The sequence below is a fragment of the Centroberyx affinis genome, unplaced genomic scaffold, assembly GCF_046629955.1.
Source record: "Centroberyx affinis isolate AG114_WGS23_722 - 3 ecotype Tasmania unplaced genomic scaffold, CSIRO-AGI_Caff_v1 ptg001111l_1, whole genome shotgun sequence".
In the NCBI taxonomy this organism is placed as follows: domain Eukaryota; kingdom Metazoa; phylum Chordata; class Actinopteri; order Beryciformes; family Berycidae; genus Centroberyx; species Centroberyx affinis.
In genome coordinates, this window is record NW_027279653.1 from 389,861 (window position 1) to 404,164 (window position 14,304).

General features: G+C 41.0%; 3 protein-coding genes and 4 non-coding genes across 7 annotated transcripts; all 7 read right to left on the reverse strand.

The window, feature by feature from the left end:
* Positions 1–823: 823 nt before the first annotated feature.
* rpl13a (ribosomal protein L13a) lies at positions 824–4,145 on the reverse strand. The gene is made up of 7 exons (XM_071523719.1): positions 4,081–4,145; positions 3,329–3,401; positions 2,961–3,026; positions 2,630–2,731; positions 1,884–1,969; positions 1,583–1,642; positions 824–1,081 (listed from the first exon to the last, which is right to left on the reverse strand). The coding sequence occupies exons 1-7, from the start codon at positions 4,099–4,101 to the stop codon at positions 872–874; spliced, it is 618 nt and encodes a 205-aa protein (XP_071379820.1). The 5' UTR covers positions 4,102–4,145; the 3' UTR covers positions 824–871.
* LOC139647795 (small nucleolar RNA SNORD50) lies at positions 1,363–1,438 on the reverse strand. The gene has a single exon (XR_011695544.1). It is a non-coding gene; the product is annotated as a small nucleolar RNA SNORD50 (small nucleolar RNA).
* Positions 2,059–2,134, reverse strand: LOC139647797 (small nucleolar RNA SNORD50). The gene has a single exon (XR_011695546.1). It is a non-coding gene; the product is annotated as a small nucleolar RNA SNORD50 (small nucleolar RNA).
* On the reverse strand, positions 2,815–2,898 carry LOC139647791 (small nucleolar RNA Z195/SNORD33/SNORD32 family). Its single transcript, XR_011695540.1, has one exon. It is a non-coding gene; the product is annotated as a small nucleolar RNA Z195/SNORD33/SNORD32 family (small nucleolar RNA).
* LOC139647800 (small nucleolar RNA Z195/SNORD33/SNORD32 family) lies at positions 3,100–3,180 on the reverse strand. Its single transcript, XR_011695549.1, has one exon. It is a non-coding gene; the product is annotated as a small nucleolar RNA Z195/SNORD33/SNORD32 family (small nucleolar RNA).
* Positions 4,146–5,017: 872 nt separating the features above from the next.
* Positions 5,018–6,839, reverse strand: atp5if1b (ATP synthase inhibitory factor subunit 1b). Its single transcript, XM_071523750.1, has 3 exons — positions 6,711–6,839; positions 5,897–6,009; positions 5,018–5,318 (listed from the first exon to the last, which is right to left on the reverse strand). Exons 1-3 carry the CDS (start codon positions 6,774–6,776, stop codon positions 5,177–5,179), a joined length of 321 nt encoding a protein of 106 aa, XP_071379851.1. The 5' UTR covers positions 6,777–6,839; the 3' UTR covers positions 5,018–5,176.
* An 858-nt stretch (positions 6,840–7,697) lies between these two features.
* Positions 7,698–13,963, reverse strand: zmpste24 (zinc metallopeptidase, STE24 homolog). Its single transcript, XM_071523732.1, has 9 exons — positions 13,565–13,963; positions 13,001–13,147; positions 11,883–12,086; positions 11,621–11,773; positions 11,312–11,453; positions 10,919–11,094; positions 9,947–10,051; positions 9,566–9,709; positions 7,698–9,179 (listed from the first exon to the last, which is right to left on the reverse strand). Exons 1-9 carry the CDS (start codon positions 13,670–13,672, stop codon positions 8,955–8,957), a joined length of 1,404 nt encoding a protein of 467 aa, XP_071379833.1. The 5' UTR covers positions 13,673–13,963; the 3' UTR covers positions 7,698–8,954.
* Between the last annotated feature and the right edge of the window lie 341 nt (positions 13,964–14,304).

Sequence of the window (14,304 nt, forward strand, 5' to 3'; positions counted from 1 at the left end):
TTGCCTCAAAGTTTTCTAATCTTTATTTCAAGTACAATCAAGAAACACTAGCGCTCAAGGAAATATAGAGGAAGTACAGGCCTGGAGCCAGTGTTCTTCCTCTACAGCATCTTTATTTTTTGTGCAGTGATTTAACTGTTCTTGTCCAAGATTCTCCATAAATTGGTAGAATTAAATCTTGAAATGTCAGCATGTTCAAAATGAGTGAACTTTGTCAGGCTACAAAAAGGTATTTGATTTCTTCAAGTCATTGCTATGTTTGGAATTATTTTTGCCATAAAGGGAGACTTTGAATTTTGTTTGAAGTTCTTATGCATTCACTTGCACAGGTAAGTGAATAAAAGTAATGTACAAACTGTCTTTTACACTTTTTCATCTAGCTCCCGTGTGTCATTTTGCCCAACAGGTGGCAAGATAGGTCTGTTTAAAGACTGCAAACCTGGATTCTGTGGTATCTGGATCACAATTATATTCATTTGAAAAACTGACTCAATATCAAGATCAATCTGATCTTGGATTGCTAAAATAAAAAGAGGGGGATTAGAAGATCTGTACACTTAAGATCCAGAATCAAAGTTATGAAAAACTGGGCACATGGTTTTAGGTGAGTCACTGGACTGCAGCTGCTTGTAGCACACATATAAGGAGTTTTACTACCTAATGTGAAACATGAGTTTTGTATTGCAAGATCTGATTTATAGAGTATGCATTCTGTCAATTAAGTACTGGTTGTTTGCAAATGCATGCATACGATTACAAATAATTAATTTTTATTTCAAATCAAGTGCAATTCTGCAGGCATCAGGAATGAAAAAAGTCAATACACTTTCTATAAACATTTATTTATCTTTATTGGCCAGGAGACACCAGCTCAGACAAGGACTCCGTATTGTTTGAGAACGTCTGTGTATTTTGCAATCTTGCCCTCCACGTTCTTTTCTGCCAGCTTGGTCAGCTTGGTCTGGGTCTTTTTCTTGGTGTAGCGGAGCTTGGCCTTCTCTTTTCTCTTCTCCTCAAGGGTGGCTGTGATAGCCTGATACTTCCAGCCGACCTCATGTGCCAGGCGCCCAAGGAGGGCGAACTGAGAAGGAAAGGAAATTAAAGTCAGAATGTTTCAGTATAGGAATATAGCACACGATCCATCCATTACAAGGGGTTCACAATGCAGCAACAGCAAGCTTAGATTGCTCAGGTTACAAACATGGTTAGACCAATTCAATGTGCTATAGCTGATAAATTCTACATAGACTGGTTTTAGACAATTGGATATACTTTTAACATAAATATATTTAACAATTAGTTCTTTGAGAGGCTTCACTAAATTTAAAAGCTTCAGCTTGAGGCACAACATGTCCTTGACTCAACTCAGTAGTCAGATCCGTAAGGTTTGTCTCATCAATAGATGATCAGCTTCGGGATAAAGAGCTCATCACTGTCAAGCAAGAACAACTGTTGTGGCAGGTAAAGTGAAGCATTTTGACAGTGCATCTGTACAGATGTTGTCAAAGTTTATCCTTGTGCAGAGAAAGGCAAGCATCAAGTCAAATCATTAGAAGTTTGACATTAACACCTATAGGCTCACCTTGCGAGTGGGCTTCAGACGCACAATCTTAAGGGCGGCTGGGACAACCATACGCTTCCTCTGTGGAACAGAAACCAAAATCAGATCAAGAAGAAAACAGCAGGTCTGATTATGGAAAGTATAGCATGTCTCAGATAGAGTTTATTTTCAGAGTCAAAACTCAAACAAGGTAGGTAAGGTAAAGATTTACATCACAGACAGCAAGGGGTTATAGGGACATTAAGGACCAGACTTCAGAGACTACTAATTTGTAAATGATTAATATGGCCCTTGGTCCTTTTTGGGTTGAGAGACTACTCACCTTGTCATAGGGTGGGGGGATACCATCGAACACCTTCAGCCTCTCCAGGGCAGCCTGTCCTCTCTTGGTTTTGTGAGGGAGCATGCCTGGTTGAAGAGACAGAATTAGTGTTTGAATCAATGTTTGAACTGTCACAAATGTTCATTTGCCCAAGCACAACAGTATGTCCCGACTCAACTCAGTAGTCAGATCCGTAAGGTTTGTCTCATCAATAGATGATCAGCTTCGGGATAAAGTGCTCATCACTGTCAAGCAAGGAACAACTTGTGCTCGGTCAAATGAAAGGCCATCTAACTACAGGAATCTTGCTTTACGAACACTTATGATTCAAATAAAGCCAGAGACCAACTGGACATCCAAGCCCAATTTACTCAGAATGTGTGTCTTTATGTTACGGAACAAACAGCATTGCATTCCTCAATGAAGTTCAATCAGATTGTTGATTGTTTACATGCAGCCTGTTCAGTTCTTACTCCAACTGAGCTCACCAAAACCAGGCTTGAGTAACCCATGGTACAATCTTAAAGTTTAAAGTGGTAGTGAATTTCTCAAGTCATTCAAGTAGTATAACCTTTTAATCCACTGTAAATGCCATTGTTCAGTCCAGTTGGGTATATAATCAAGCTGTAGCTGCAATTTAAGTATTTCAGAAAAGTGATACCTCTGAGTAGTATTCAAACTATGTTGAATGTTCTTTGAGATATCCAAGTATCCAGATACTTTCCAGAGTTATTCTACGATCTTACCTCTGACGGTCCTCCAGAAGATCCTGCTGGGAGCTCTGAAGTGGTAAGGTCCACGAGACGGATTGGTGTTCATCCTCTTGCGCAGGAAAGCCAGGTACTTCACTGTTGAGATGCACATGATACAGACCATTTGAAGCATGTTACAACCACACATGACAGCAGGTCATTACTTCCAATATGATGCTCATGTCTCAGATGGTAGTGCATGTAAAGTATTCTCATGGTCGTTAAACTCAAATTATTTACTGTGGTAAAACATCACCGACACAAAGCACGTCAGCCATAGGGCACAGTGAACACAACGTGAAGATGTGACAAGAGATACACTCACGTTTGTTGCGGTAGAAGTTTCCAGAGATATTGATGCCCTCACATCTCACCACTACCACTTTGTGGCCTGAGAAGAAAAATGGACAAATTCTCAGCATTGACAAAAAAAAACAAACATTGATACTTGTGGTGATGTGTAATCCGTCTCAGATGGTAGTGCATGTGAGTTTTCTCATGGTCGTTAAACTCAAGCAAGGCAGATATTTAACATCATTGACAGTTTGAGGCAATACTGCAGATTCAAACACTGCACAATATAAACAGAGCTACTTAACTCATGATGGCAGGGACACTGGACATGCTTTAGTGAGTACATAGCTATTATCTTGCATGATTAAGACGCCATATGATATAAATGTCTATACATACCGAGCAGAACCTGTTTAGCCACGATGGCAGCAAGCCGCCCGAGTAGATGGCCCCTGCCATCAAGCAGCAGAACCTGAAGGCAGCAGGAGAGAAAAGAGACACTGGATTAGGATCTTTGACCAGGAGTCCAACTAGCTTTCTATCGGCAGGCACAGTAACGTTAGCTAGCTTCATATATTGACTGGTAGCTCTCATTGTCTTTAAACTCATACTTATGGTTATCACTGCTAATGAACAACGCTTTTATTTTACGTTACATTATACCGATACACACTTCAGCCTCTGAGCTTTATGACAGCACATGGGCAACAGTGAACACTTGTCCGGCACAGCAGCGAGGCATGCTGACACGTTTCAAACTGTGATGGAGGCTAAACGTGGAGCGATTACTATTAAACTGTGACGCTAGGTTGAGGTGAGGGTATCCTGACATCTTCTTCGCATAAACTTAGTTAAATTAAAATGTAAGACAAACTTTATACATGACTGGGCCTGTAGCTAACGCTAGCTAGCTAAAGACGTTGGCTTGCGAGGGAGGCTGCCATGATGAAGGCATGTCTACCAAGCTAAGGCTAGCTGTCCAACGTTACAATATCCTGGTCTTAAAATACACATTTAGGAGACACACCGAGCGAAACAACGACTACACCAAGTTGTACTATAATAGTAGTCACTGGGTTAGCGGTAAAAATGAGATTTAACTTCCACTATTAAGCAAATAAGAAGATTGTGAGTCTCCCGATGTAACGCACCTTATTGAACCGGTCCGCCATGATGAGCGAAAAGAAAGACAGACGGGGCTGCCCGCTGTAAAAGGCAGGGGTTTGACGGAAATGACGACAAGTCTATTTCTTTCTCGCGGTAAGTGTACACAAAATGTGACGTGCGTCGCCACCTTTGGATCTAGTACATGCATGCTTTGGATGGGCAGAGCAGATAATATAAAACCTCCTTGGAAGAGCGGCAAGTTCACTGTCACCGCTGCTATGGATAGGTTTTGTCAAAAAAAATAAAAAATAAATAAATAAGGTGATCCTCTCTTGATCCCCGGCGGAGTTATATTTTATCTTCGTCAGCACAGTGTCAGCGACAGAACAGTGACCCTTCAGTTGGGAATGTTGCTCAAGGACACTTCAGCAGGGCATAAACTTTCAGCTGCAGGGGCTTAAACCCACACCCACCCTGCTGTATATTGATTGTGAATCAGTTCTCACTCTGTATGCTATGTTATCTATATTTAATTAAAAGGTGATGGATAAAAACATTGCTATGGTTGTACCATTATTTATATAGGCCTACCACTCTGTCAGTTTCTGTTGTATGTTTAGAGGGAGATTGCACGTTGTAATTATAATTTTGTCTGATACGTTTGTAAGGACATGGAAATCTGGTGCATGTGACCTCTGTGTTACTATGCTTAATTTATGATTCTAGGTGCAATGTTACATGTCAGATGTTTTTCCATGGATTCGTGTTGCTGTAAGGACTTTAGGTATCAATCATTGCCACTGACATTACAAATTTATTTATGCATTGTGCAAGAAGAGAAGTTGATTGTACCATATGGAGCATTAGAGAACATCTTTACATTTTCTCTAAATGACTCTTCTGTCTGCAAAATACAGTACACCTACCACACAAAATCTAAAGCTGTAGGGCCTGTCACTAAGCATGCAATGGCAACAATAATAATTTTATGACAACTGTTTTAATAACTTTCAAGCATTTACAGTACACACATCCATGGCTGGCCTGGTGAGACAGTGCATGCAGTAATCTGAGTGATTACTAAAAAGGTATATTTGGCAAGGGCGATGAGAATCACTGGAACGTTTTGGGAGGCTTCGTTCAGTCATCGTGCTTCAGCTTTCTGATCTTTCCCTTGTGGCGGTCAATCTCGCGCTGCAGGCGCTCGATCTCCTTCTTGTGGTGGTCGATCTCCTCTTGGTGGTGCTGCTTCAGCGCGGCCAGCTGCTCCTGCTCCTTACGCCTGTGGGTGAAAATAAAGGAGAGGATTGACCGTGAGAAAAAGAAGAGAGGGAAGAGCAAAAGGTCAGGGAGAGAAGGGAGAAGATAGTATGGACAGATCAGGAGGGAAGGAGGAAAACATGGTGTCACAAGTGTTGGCATTACAGTGTTTGCCTGATTGGACAATTAATGTTGTGAATCCACTAGGGCTGCAACTAACGATTATCTTCATTGTCAATTAATCTGTTGATTATTTTCTCGATTAATCGATTAGTTGTTTGGTCTATAAAATGTCAGAAAATGGTGAAAAATGTCGATCAGTGTTTCCCAAAGCCCAAGATGACGTCCTCAAATGTCTTGTTTTGTCCACAACCCAAAGATATTCAGTTTACTGTCATACAGGAGTAAAGAAACCAGAAAATATTCACATGTAAGAAGCTGGAATAAGAGAATTTTGATTATTTTTCTTAAAAAATTACTCAAACCAATTAATCGATTAGCAAAATAGTTGGCGATTAATTTAATAGTTGACAACTAATCGATTAATCGTTGCAGCTCTAGAATCCACAATTCATTGCTGCAAAAGAGAGAAATACATACTTGAAGTACATCTCCTCCTCAGCAGCCTGCTTCTTCCCCATGGCTCCACCTGCCTCTCTGATCGACCCTCCACCTCCACCTCCTTTCCCTGCACCTTTACCCAGCTCACCCAGCTGGGACAGGGAGGGCACAGTTCAAAATGGGGCGGGGGGGGGGAGTTTGTAAGCAAAACATAAGACCTTCCTCATGGGAATGCACTGAACACATTCTTTATTCTGCAGACAATTCTTGGGAGACAGATCCTTCAAATTTCATATCAATCCGTTGTTCATTTTCTTATTGGGCCTCGTTATCAAGACATGGCCATGCGACGTTCAGCCTATCTGACATCAGAGCCAATTGTAAATAGTTTCTATTCTGAAGGTCAAGTTTCTTTCACAAAATAAGGCAAAAAACAAGGATGTCTTTGTTTCCCTGCGTGCCAGCAGGTGTTTGGAACAGACCAGAAGTTGTTTGTCTAACAATGCAAACGCTAGCTGAGAGGAAACCTACACACATCCATTCATAGGGCTGAAATATTTTCCTGACAGGTGACTTTCCACTTAAACAAAGCTTAATAATCGAAACTATCCCCATCTAATTCATCATTAACAATTTAGTAGTCTGCTGGGTCGACTAGTGCTCCAGTTTAGCTTCATTATAAATTCCTCTGACCTAAAAGCAAAGTACGCCACCAATTGTTAATCCACTTACCATACAGGCTCTGTCAATTAGGCACAATCACCAATTCGTTAACATTGACTTACAACAGTTACATGACAGCTAAATCAAGTGTAAAGTGTCGTGGCCTAATAGGAGTTTCTATCTATTTTACCTGGTCGGACATTCTCAACTGTGAGGTGACAAAACTCCTGACGTTAGGCCTCAGAAATCTCGCCATATTTACCCCAAAACTGCAAAAACAACACTGAGACGGAAGCTTGCCCTTGTCCACAAAAATACACCACACTGGACCGCGCCATTATCCGATTAAGGGAGACCAACCGAGCATCACGTTTGTTTAATTAAAAACCTACCAAGCAAAAATTGATAATGTATTATTAATGGCGTTTTCAAATTAGTTTTTTATATGTGATATTTGATGTGAGATGGAGATTAAGTAATTAACCCCATGAAATAGTGTAAATATCCTGTGTTTTTGCGTAATGGTATGGTCTCAAAATGGACAACGTGCTCTACGTATAGTAACTTCTGACCCCACGTTGAACGTGGTACATCATGCATAGAGAAAATTTGGGATATTTGCCATATGTTGGTGTGATTAGAAGGGAAAAAGCTATCGATGAGGTCTGAAAGGCTAATTTAAGATCATAAAGGTTATTTTGCAATTTGAATGAGTCTTAACAAGAGCGAGAATATTATTATTATATTATAATATTTGAATAAATAGATACAATAAAAATAACGTACCTTATTATTGAATTATGGCTGGCATAAAGGTAAAATTAATTATGGTATATTACTGAAATATATCATTAGAAGATTTAGCTATGCTCCGTTTTTACAATGTAGAATTACAGGGTTTGGAATGAAACCCTTCATTTAAAACTCCTTAAATAGATGTATGAAAGCCAAACAGTGTCATAAAATAAATATTTCTATATAAAGAACAAAATCATTTCAGTTGATTTTAATCACTATAAATAAATAAAACCATCAAACAACCAGACAGAGTAAGAGCTGCTTTGAAGGCTTTTATTCAATGCTGCAAAGAAAGTATGGTATGCTCCCCTCTTCTAACAAACCAAACACTGACTTGTGTGGTGAAAGGAACTTCGCAGACCCCCTCCCCCCGCCCCCAGTCCCCCATAAATACTTTGCTTGCCAGTCAACTTTGGGCTAACACGGGCCCAAAACCAAGAGAAGAAACTAAATAACACATTGTCAACTTAAAATTTCAAACCACATTCAAAATTTTCCACAATTCACTTCATATGCCATTATGCTATTCATCAAAGTTACATATGTACAGGTATGGTTGGACCCTTATTCGCAAGCAAGTGCATTAGAAAAAGGAAAACAAGACACCCGCCCCCACACCCCCGCATTGCATTACATTGCATGTAAAAATGAAAATGAAAAATCTAATCTCACTTTGATAATTAATTTCTGTACTGTTGTGTTCATAATAACGGTGTCCGCTATCTGGCCAAAGTCAGAGATAGTTAGAGGCACTCAAATTTTGACACCATAAGCATCTACTTTGTTCCATCTGCCAGACTTGGATTTGAATTCAACTACATTTACTATATTGCCTGGAGAGGCATTGCCAAATAAGCAACAGTTGCACTTCTGGGCCAACTAAACAAATTCTGGCCTGTGTATCTGCAAAAGCACTGTCACAAGTGCATAAGAAAAGGTCGGACTACTTTGCATGGCTTTTTTTAAATTTTTTTTTTAGACAACCAATAAAACCCACAGTATACTGTAGCTTAGATGAACTCGCTTATATGCTGTTCCTCAAAAATCACTCCTATGCTTACATTATCATGCTCTTGATAGTTGGAAACCACATAATTGAGATCATCACAACAGGAACAGGTATACTCAGGTATGCATGTAAAAATTTAGGTTTTATAAATGACAAATTGTTAGGGTTATGTTTCCTTTTTAGAATGAAATAAAAGAAATAATCATAATCAAATAAAACCGGGTAAGAAATAAAAGGTCACATTTCTTTGCGAAATGTGACCTGTGCTCTGACAACAGCATTTCTTTACACACACACTGCCCAGAGGTATTACTCTCAGCAAGTGCATATCTGGCATCTCTGTATTTGCTTTAGGAAAGAAAGAGCAGAGAGACTTCACTTCAGGCTCAGTAGGATTTTTGAGGCTGCCTTTGTGCTGATCTGTTTTGGTTTTTTGTTTGAAGCAAAGTTCTAAGCAAAAGGGAACCGTATGGAAAGCATGGCCAACTGAAGAAACAAGTAAAAGAAGATAAAACAAGAAGGGGGAACAGATAGGTAGAAAAAGACCAGGGTGCGTCACAGGGCCAGCAGCGGTCTGCGGAGACCCTTGGGAGGAGGCAGCGGACGCCGCTCCCCCTTCCAGCCCCGTCAGTCCTGCTTGACGCTGCCCAGCGCTCTGAGGCGCTCCAGGAGGGGAGGGTGGGAGTAGTGCCACATGGAGAACAACCAGTCAGCCACAGGGAAGCCCAAGTTGTCCTTGTTGAGCTTGATGAGGGCGGAGTAGAGCTCAGAGGCTTTGCCCATGCCTCGTGCAAAGGCATCTGCCTGGAACTCAAACCTGCGACTCAGGACTGTCAGACAGAAGGACAAGAGCTGCAAAGAGAAAGTATGAAGAAAAAAAAAGAACACAATTAACACATGTTTAACAAGGTTACAGGAACGCATTGTCAGTTATGGCTTGAAAGGAACAAGGAAAGGATTTTCACAAATATCATGGATGCTAGTTCATGACTTTGGATTTACGAGGCTGTCAGTACATGGAACATTTGTTGGAGTTTTACACTGATAGGGATCCTATGAGCAGTGGAAGGTTATGTGACACTGAATTGCACACTGGACAACATGCTGTATGCATTGAGCAACAGCCTACCTGGGCCTGAAATAATAGTGAAATGAAAGAGATAGGCGAACAACTCAATAACACTTGTATTATCCTCTAAATATGGTTACTATGTTTATCTATGGAATCCCATAGTCACCTCATTGTAAGGCGAGAAGATGAACTGGAAGATGATCATCAAGCCTATTAATGTGGGCTGGCTGTCATGGAAGCCAAAAGCTTGGAACAGCTCCTTCCGTCCAATCAGAACAGCGAACAGGAAGAAGCACAGGAAGGAATTCATCTGTAGAGAGAACAGAGAAAATGCATATCTCATTAGCATAATATTACCTCACATCTGTATACATATAGTGTGTGCATTATAACTGCTTTTGACTGTAACGCTTTGTGGCTGCATTTGATTATGTGCAATCAGGTCAATTTGCTGCTTTGTTTTGGTGCAATTATTAAATGAGAAAAATCATCAGCAAGACAATGGACAGAAAAACAAGGCTACAGTGAGAAAATTCATAAAATCCACCTGACTGATGACGATATTCTTGACAGTGTGGCCGAGCTTCCAGTGGCCGAGCTCATGACCCAGAACCGCCAGGATCTCTGGGTTGTTGCAGCCTTGCTTCTTGTTCTGGACAGAGATTCATGAGAGAAAATCAGTGTTGACAGAAAACACAAACTAAACAAGTATATCAGTCAGGCTCATATGTACTACTTGTTATGCTGGCTGTGCTGTGACTGACATGCTGAGGAAGGCTGCAGGATGGCCCAGTGGTTAGAAAGACCGCCATCTAACAGCGAGGTCCCAGGATCCCTGCAACTGCCATGTGTCCTTGAGCAGGACACTGAACCCTCCCTGCTCACTCAGTACAAGTCGCTCAGAATAGAAGCATCTGCTAAATGCTTAAAATGTAAATGATGTAAATAAAAATAGTTTTGTTGCTATGATAACCCCGCCTCCACCTCTTAGGCTAGTGGTCCTTAAGACAGGCAGATGAGTTAAACTTCATCCCTGAATATGTGTTTTAGTGTTAATCAGGATTCCCACACTCATTTGTACACCAAATTCAAGGACTTTTCAATGACTTTCAAGGTCCTGTTTGATCAAATTCGAGGACTGCATATTTTGGGCAAGACATGACATTGGACATGGAGGCCTCATATTTTACTCATGATCTTCTCAAATCAAGAAATCATGGTAAAATAATTCATTTTCTGCTGCTATATCAAAGCAAATATCCATTAAGTTTTCCTCAGGATGTGAAGTGTTGATCCTAGGACAAAGGTCCAGAGAGCCGAGGCATATTGATGAATTTGGTTGCTATCATGTACTTTTAAGGCAATCCATTCATTTTCTAAAACTGTTAAGGCCTTGATTTCGTTTTCTGAAATCCACAAACTGAGAAGGATTTTCAAGGCCCCTGGGAACCCTGGTTTATGCTGCACTGCAATAAGGAATGTCCTGAACAATGAACTATAAATTGTTTCACATTGTCACCTTGGGCTTGGCTTTGGACTCGCTGGCTGTATCGTCAGCCTCTGCCTGCTCAGGCTGTGGCTCTCCAGACTTATTGAGGGGAGAGTAGTCCTCCAGCAGAGTGTCAAACAGCACAATGCGCTTGTTCTTGAAGAACCCATAGAAGTAGGCGTTGCTGTGCGATGAACGCTTGGAACCTGGAAAAATGACACATTTTAAGACATAATCAAGAAAGATCTACCTCCGACAATATGTTGGATTAGATAAACAGCCGACCTGTAGGCACTGAACTAATGTTGAACTAATAATGGCAACATGTCAAACTATAAGATGAAATGTTAATGAATGATCGTATATCACTATAGGCGTGTGTCTCCATTTACTAGCACCCTGGGTTTATTGTTACTACTTTACCTTCTACTACATAAACCTTGGTGAGGGGGAAGCTAATGGACTTGGCCATAGTCTCGATCTCCGTCTTCAACTCTCCCTCTGGTAATGGAGTGAATTTGTCAAACAGGGGAGCAATATAGTCAGCATAGATGGTTACAAGCACCTGAGGACACAGGAGAACAGGAGAAGAAATTGTATTATCATTAATTGGTAGTAGCAAACAACAAGCTTGAGTATAAATAGAGTGACCCACATAATACTATCCCAGCATTCTCTCACTGTCCACTTGGAACAGCTACATCAAACAGGTAAGGTGAATGTAGCACTAACCAGAGAAACACACAGGGTAAAGAGCCAGGCATAGATGAAGAAGTAGTCTCCACCAATCTTGATGATGCAGAGGAGCAGCGAGGTCACAGGCAGCAGGATACACTGGGTCACAACAAACTTCTTTACAGCATCCTTAAGGAAGAACCCCAACGTCTACGTGGGAGAGAGAGGATCTGTCAGTAATGTGTGTGCGTTTGTATGTGTGTGTGTGTGACTAACAGTGGCCTGGGTTTTTACATGACAGCTGTTCCGACAAGCGTACCTGCTGATTAAAGCCGTGCTTCTCCTCGATGACAAATGTGTTGTAAATACTCCAGGGAAGGCCAGTAAAGGCACTGAACAGAGTGGCAAGGGTCAGAAACACGAGGGCCTGGGAGATCTCATAGTCTGGACCAAATCCAAAGCGAGCCGTCACAGAACCAGCCACGCTCCACAGAAAGGGGATTCCACCCAGGAGCAGGATCAGCTACAAAGACAAGAAAAGGTTTAAGTACAATAGCTCAGATATGTGGCCTAAAAACCACAACCACAGTCCATCGCATGTAGGAGACAGTTCACACCGCTTCATACACATGATGTTCAATGGGCTGTCACCTTACAACATAATCAAAAGGAAGATGTTTTTACTATATATGTCCATTCAACAGATAATGGCAGATGATACGATGCTCCAGACACAGAATGACATGGGTTGACTTGTTGATTTCAAATGGGAGTTTCCATTGCCAGTGTGCCTTTGCACTGCTAATGCTTTGCGTTGCGGGTGTTGCATATATTTGGATTTATCCAACTTGTGTGTAGAAAATACCTAGGCCAAACCAGATGTTGTCAACGCAGTAGTTGAGGTTTTAATAAATGTATTAAACTTTGATTTGAATGTTTTATTAGTCATAACACAAAAATAATTTCCCTCCACATATGTCTCTCTGGAGGGAATTTCACATCTGTTCTGCATCTGGCCAGCAGGAGACACGAGGTGAAGACAGTGCTCTTTGCCAGCCTGCTCTACCTAAATAGGAAAAAGTAGCAGGTGAGTCTGTCCTCCATCTTGTTTTGGGCACCTACGAAAAAGCGGGACACAAATGCGTGCCCCAAATCTGTTGGCTTGTGCCGTGGCAATGCAGAGCAGGCGTAATGACAGAGTAAGTGTGATTGTGGCCTAAGTCCTGAACCTTCAAACCAAGTAGAGCACAGTTCCACATGGCTCCCAGCCCTGGTCTTAATCATGGCTGTTTTATGGGGTTGGCTTAGCCGGGTGGACCCTTTTACACTGATGGTCAACCCACATACATCCTGGGTCGCTACACCGGTGTGAAAGGGGTATATGTGGCAACTTCTTAGTCAAATGATCTATGTGTTTCAAGTGTTTGGTTGTCTTACCGTCCCTTCAGTCTCAGAGTAGAGTCCAGACCAAAAGCTGAAGTTGCTCTTATCCAGCTGATAAAGACGTGACTTCTCAAATGTTTCAGTATCCATGATCTTCCCTAGCTCCTGTGGCACATGTGTAGTTGACCTGTATATCCTTCTCTGCATAGTTGAAGGAGATCAGCACAATGTTATATCTTAATTAATTTATAACAGACCAATAAAGCACTAACATAGGGAGTTGTGCATACCATTTAGACTGTCAAAAACAGATCAGGAACAGGGAAATTGGCTGGCTTATGGCCTTATAATAATAAAGAGAAAAAATATGACATTTTACTCATAATCTTTCTTGGTTCGTTATGTCAAGATCTGAGCTCCATACAGTACTTATGCAATTTATCTCCGTAGCTTTGTCAAGATTAGTCTCTTTTCATCCTAGTTTTGGGAGACCTGCCCATCATCATCACAAGTTTTGATTCAACTGTCGAAGATCATAGAATTAATTTCTTTTAGCGTTTATTTCCCTTCAAATAACCAATTTCAAAGCAGTAACTTTAAGTTTGATGGTGAACTTACCTGTCTGTAAGCAAGGTATGCCTCCCACAGATACACTGTCCATGAAAATCCCAGCACAGCATAAAATATCTGTTTTTCAACCGGGAGGTCAAATACGGTTTCCATCATCTTTACGCTGTTCTTGGTCTATGTTATTCAAGCTGAGTTGACTAGCTTGGCAAGCTAACGCTAGCTAGCTTGATTGATAGTTTAATGCTAGCAGCTACTAGCTCCTGCTCTGCCCACAAACAAACAGATAAGACTTTAAGCTGAATGAAGGGGAAACTGTTTCCACTTTAAAGCGACAGATACTAGCTAAAAATGTTAACTCGGAAACATCTGCTTCCAGTTTCCATTCCAATCAGGGCTTTCACAATATCACTCCATTCATGCGAGCTCTGTGCGAGCTTGTCCGTGAAGTGTAGCAACAAATTCTGCCGTTAATGAAACAAGTGCAATGACTTTTGTTCCGCAGCAGATTTGTTTTCTTTTGAAGGATCTCAACATTATCGGCAACAAAAGCAACTGAATACGATTTATAGTATGAGCAGAGGCCCCAATAGCTAGGCTTCAAGTTTTGTTTGGATTTTGATTAAAGCATAATTCCTTATTATTTTTTATATGTGTGATAGGTATATCTTTGGACTGAAGTCTTTTGCTTCTTTTGTAACCACAGAAAAAAATAGTAGCAGTATTTAGCCACTGCTAAAGCTAAATAAAGGTAATTGCGGATATCGAGACACATCACATTACAGTATTAT